The sequence below is a fragment of the Haliotis rubra genome, unplaced genomic scaffold (assembly GCF_003918875.1).
Source record: "Haliotis rubra isolate DU_JTF1 unplaced genomic scaffold, ASM391887v1 Scf364, whole genome shotgun sequence".
Taxonomy (NCBI): domain Eukaryota; kingdom Metazoa; phylum Mollusca; class Gastropoda; order Lepetellida; family Haliotidae; genus Haliotis; species Haliotis rubra.
In genome coordinates this window covers 745,549-751,272 of record NW_025767040.1, presented here as the reverse complement: position 1 = coordinate 751,272, position 5,724 = coordinate 745,549, and the positions used below count along the sequence as shown (strand labels likewise).

At 40.7% G+C, this 5,724-nt stretch overlaps 1 protein-coding gene across 1 annotated transcript; it reads right to left on the bottom strand.

Annotated features, from left to right (window-relative positions):
- Nucleotides 1–982: 982 nt before the first annotated feature.
- On the bottom strand, nucleotides 983–5,378 carry LOC124285606 (protein rolling stone-like). The gene is made up of 5 exons (XM_046721867.1): nucleotides 5,135–5,378; nucleotides 4,967–5,102; nucleotides 2,829–3,060; nucleotides 2,225–2,335; nucleotides 983–1,972 (listed from the first exon to the last, which is right to left on the bottom strand). Exons 2-5 carry the CDS (start codon nucleotides 5,051–5,053, stop codon nucleotides 1,566–1,568), a joined length of 837 nt encoding a protein of 278 aa, XP_046577823.1. The 5' UTR covers nucleotides 5,054–5,102; nucleotides 5,135–5,378; the 3' UTR covers nucleotides 983–1,565.
- Nucleotides 5,379–5,724: the final 346 nt, after the last annotated feature.

The window sequence follows — 5,724 nt, the reverse complement described above, 5'->3', positions numbered from 1 at the left end:
GACACTGCCTTTTACAAACTACTCCTAACAGTCTCGACATTGCCTTTTACACACTGCACCTAAGAGTCTCGACACTGCCTTTTACACACTGCACCTTTTACAGTGTCCATACAATCGCCGGGCCATCCACAACCTGCATCTTGCAGTATAGACACTGCCATTTGCCCTCGGTAGCGTTTCTACCCTAGCTATTCCCTCCTTACTTTGTCCTCCCACTCCTTCTTACTTCCTGTATTTTTGTCACTACATTATGACTTCTACGGAATGTAACAGAACATAGTGAAAAATACCTGTGTCTGAAGAGTGCGGAGAGGGCTTCTTTGAAAATGGCGAAAAAGTCGTTAAAAACAACAATGTAATTCGTCGTCAGTATGTACGCCAATTCTGTACATAACAGTGCTCAGTGACTATTGCATTGCGTAGAGCGCAGTATCACTAAATACCTTTCTGTCACAGAGAGTAACTGTTAGACCCGTTCTCCAATGTAGTTGTGCTGATTGCCCAGCATAGGTAGGGGGTGTAGTGTTACAGGGATATTTTAGTCTGTGTACAAACTGAGGAGCAATAACACTGCAACACTGACTATGGGCATGTAACTGGGAGAGAGAGAGAGGAGGTGCGGTGAGGTGAAATTGGGTATAACGTCGTGCTTGAGAATATTTCGCTCATATGACGACGTGCATGCGTGTGTATGTGTAAGTGCGGCTGCTTGTACTAGCCCAGACTGAGCTGGTTTTATAGTGCTAGCCCACTGAGATACCATGCCGCAGTGAAGCATGAATAGCCCACTCGACACATTATATTGACTCCGAGCCGACCAGTCCTTGATGTACCCATTAAAGCCGAGAGCCAGTTACGTACGATTACAATATGATGGACGTATGGTGGGTTTTCTGTGTGCGTATGGATGGCGTATGATAAAAGTATTGTGAGTATACGACGAACGTATTGTCTGCGTACAATAAACGTAAAAAGTAACGACGATTGTGGTACAACTTTTATTTGTAAGGAAAAGAAGATTTCCCAAATATCAATTAGTTTGAAAAGTACCAATTTAACGAAGCTGTTTCTGAATGGGAGACAATTTGTTTGTTTGTGGCAGTAGTCCGCATTCGAAAATATTTCACCTGTATGATTATACTCTGAAAACAATCGTGATAGCTAACTTGACTGACGGTCCAAGCTGACACAGGGACTGACGGTTGGACCCCCACTTGATCCAGCTCATCCTGGCATGGGGTACAGGAAGGGCTCTTGAACATGAACACCTTTTGTTATACGTACGAGGTGAGATCTAAGTACACACCGAATATCATTATGTTCATAGTAAATCGATAGCTGCAGCAGAGGTATATGTTTGTGATCATGTCACTGTCAGTCATTTAGTATAGGCAGGCGTCAGGAGAGTTTGTTCCACGACAGATTGTAATAATTATTGACTATAATGTGTAGTCTGTTAATTGTGCCAAGTCTTTCACAAGACGCAATTCTGAATGGACCATGTATGTGATGGTATGTGATGTTCCAGTGTATAACAAGGTCAGACCCAGACATGAGGTGCTTGTTCAAACACGTGCACATTCACTGTCACTTCTTTCAATCGATGAATCAAGAATCCTTGTATCCTCGTTGCTTTTCAGACATTTTGAACGTACATATATTCTGAGTATGTGAGTAAAATATACGACCATGTAGAAACAGGGTAGAGCCACAAAGGTGCTCAGAAACACAAGAGGTAGAGTCCGCTTCAGTTTGGACCAATCAAGAATCTTGTAGATATACGGTTCTCCCTTTTCATTGGCCCCACCAAGTATGTGATATACGATACTGAAAACTGTGTAGATGACGCCATAGATAACTGGGTAGATCACGTGATACACACGAACTGGCAGGTTCACGACGAGGAGGTTGCAGAAGACGTAGATGGAATTCATGCCGTGGAGGATGAATCTCAGCAGGGTCAAATCTTGATCTGCAAAAAGGGTGAAATAATATCAGAAATGTACAGGATTGATACTACACATTTTCCAGTAACCATAAATTATTTGGTTCATAGAAACTGAAAAGCTAACGGATTTGATAGACCATTAAAATAAACCGATTCGCCTTGCTGTTTTACGGATGCCAAATATACACGTAAGGTGTAATAACGTTATTATGTACGATTAGATCTACATGCATGTACGTGTTTAAATCTCAGCAAAACAAGTAAGTATGTACACACCCTTGAAAACGAAGATCCAGTAGATGGCGCTGATGTGTAAACTCCCTTCAGTGACGACACTGTTGAGGAGCCAGGATACCTTTATGTACCACGGCAGGTGTGACGTGAAACCTGTAGGTATACATTATTTGTCAGAGTGATATTCGAATTCCCCAGAAGAGAGACGTACAGTAATACCTGACGGACCACCGTAATGTCAATGTCCATTTTCCACCCTGATCAAAAGTGTGAATTACAACAGAATGTGCTTTCTGAAACGAAACTTGGTGGTGTGGCGATCTTGTAAAAATATACAAGGATCATGTTAATATAACTGACAAAGTTTGATTTAGCTCTTTATCAGAGACCATATATCTCTGTCTTTATTAATGGTTACTTGGTAATGAGTTCTGAGTTGAGTCCTGCCGGAATTTACTTGTTAATGGGAATCTCATAATAAGTATTATACCTGTCACGTGTGTTTCACTCACTCGGTTCCCTTATACTTGCGGAGTGTTGTTTGCACTTTCCATACGGGATTTACGGAATTTGACAAGTTTGGCAAGCGTTCCTACTTGTTTCCTATCTTTTTGTTTCTAACTGTTAACACTAAGCAACCATTTACCCTTTATGATGTCCTGTCTGTTGATCCTGACGAAAACGACGATGACTGCGTCCAGGACAGCACTGAAGGTCAGCAGGAGGTAGGTCCAGTTGGTGAGGTAGATGAACCACACAGCGCCACCTAGCGGTGATGACGTCACTTTGGTGGAATATACCATACTACTGACCAGCCAGGATGTATGAAACAGAGCCCAGAATATCCTCCAGGACAGGTACAGACAGGGGTGGCCCCACTGGAAGAGACGTTATAGAATCATATCAATCCACTACGTGTATCGACGGTAGAGTCGCCACCACCAAACCTCGGCTTGATACGGTTCGGAATTACCACTTGTTAGCAACACATTACATCAGTGAGCGTTAATAAGTATAGTTTTCCAATCATTTTATGCCTCCTTTTTTCATCTTTGCTATATGTATGTAATAGTGTGTATATATTCTATTCTAACTGAAAATAACAAATTCTGTCCATACTCACAAGAAATGTCTGCCAAAAGCAGAATCGATGGTCCGATTCCGACAACATTTTTGGATCGCTTTTAAATAGTGATACCAGGTGTAAGAGGTTAGCGTATCCTGCATAACCGGTGCCACCCTCCACAAACACATTCAAATGCTTGTCATTCGTTTATCCGACATCATGTTTGACTGATGCTTCGAAATTGGAAGAGTCCTCAAACGTATAGCTTTTTTAATCGTTTTACAAGTCTTAATACAGTCTTGAATGTTTTAACCCTGATTAAAGAACACTAAAGGAAGTCGCATGATACTCTTTGAAACCATCCGAGCAAGAGAAAGTTCGATTGCAAATATAAAGGCTAGAGGTGTTGGAATATTGATCGACGAAAAGAGAAAGTAATTACTCCAAAATAAGATTTCAATTTGGATGGGAATATAATGCAGTTGATTACATGACTGTACTTGACATTTGGAATATCCAAAAGGCTGACATGTGCTTCGAGAATATTTGAAAACAGTTTTTACAGAAGGTTCCTGATAATCAATTATTCATTTTTCCATGCAGCTTGCTTTATACGTTCGTGATCGCATGATATACGGACATCATTAGTCTATACCTTATGTCCAGTCATACATGTGTCCTACATGTGTCGTCAAACCTCGCACGCTATATCTTCCATAATTTCTTAATGACACTTAAAAGTCATAAACAAAAAGGAGGAACAATACGTTTCGGAGTATATTCTCACTCCTTCATCAGGTCAATGGGAATCATATCTTAGAAGTTGACACCCAAAGTATAAATGTTGTTTTAGACTAACAGTAACAGTAGTTGAGATGGGCCATCTGAGATACTTAATGAACAGTATTTATTTCCTCAAAGGTTAATTGGCGGAAACCGCGAGGAGTGCAGTCCACCATGGACTGATAACAAATGTTGAGTACACGCAACATGACCAGTCAGAACGTACATGGTGAATGTTAACACCGATCTACACAACATATGTTGTGGTATCAGACGCCAAGTAGACGCCACATCGATTGCTGTGTTGAGCTCTCTTGAACTGTGTGGTGTTCTCAAAATGTAATTAAATATAGTCATTAGTAAAAACACGTTTGTACCGAAAAAGACGTACGTTCTTTTATCAATTTTGTAATGTAAGGAGATTACGAAGATTGTAAGAAAACATCTTCAGATTGACGTACATGGAGTGAAAACAGGGAAACAAGAATTATCTGCCTTTTGTATAATTATACACTGCATCACCTAATACTGGCCGTGATATATCGGAAACTTCCTGAACCTTCTCTTCAAACGTTTCATTCCGTTTCGAATGGTTACGTTCACGGGTATAAAATGAGTCATGATAATCCTGCGAACGGTGCGGTAAGTCCCATTTCTACGGGAACAATTTGTCGCTTAAGGTTTATACTGGGAAGTCCTCGGTTCTAAAGTTTGGTTAAGTCGACAGAAATCTTTGAATTAAATCAATACTCACGAATATATGATTTTCTTATCTTTTAAGACCGGTCATCATGCATTATAATTGATACAGCTTCATAATCAAAGTATATATATATATATATTAATGTATTGAATGATGGCGAAACTGTCTTCAGTTGTACGTTATGTTAGTATCAAGTATTGAAATGAGAATATCCATTATTTATAATACCTACCTGGGATGTAACAAATCTTTGAGGTTCATTGTGGTTCAGTCCAAAGTTGCAAGTGCGGAATTCACTTCTAAAACCCATGATAAACATCAAAATATGTCCTTTATGTTTACCATCAGAACACAACGTTGGAGAAGTACAATAACACTGGATAAAATCAGTGTGGTCTGTGTATATCTTTTGTTAGATGCCTGACAAGAAAATGGAACGTTTCGTCCCGAAATACAAGTACGGGTTATTGAGCAAAGTCATCCAAGATCTATCTGCAAAACACCATAAACAAACACTCTTCTTTAAACATTAATCCGGAATCAGAGAAACATCCACACATCCAATATCCACACACATTGCCACTACGAGTTGTACGGCTGAGTGCGCTATTTCATTCATGAGCGGCCAATGTCACGAATACGCTTCCTCCAACCATCTGGCGCCGTGAGATGCTGGCATCATTTATATACTCCCAGAGACTGAGTACTGGAGGAGGCGCCAAACAGAAGCACTGGGTGGCAGTTAGGCTGTCGGAGCAACTGTATTGAAAAGGCTGGAAAACACAGGGCCGCCGGTGATGATGTAAGTCAGTTGTGGGTATGAGAGTGAGCGAGACGGACCACAGAGAAACGGAGCGATGGTAGATTGGATTGGATGTTGTTTAGCGCCGCGCTCAGCTATATTCCAGCTATATGGCGGCGGTCTGTAAATAATCGAGTATGTACCAGACAATCCAGTGATCAATAGCATGAACATCGATCTACGGGATT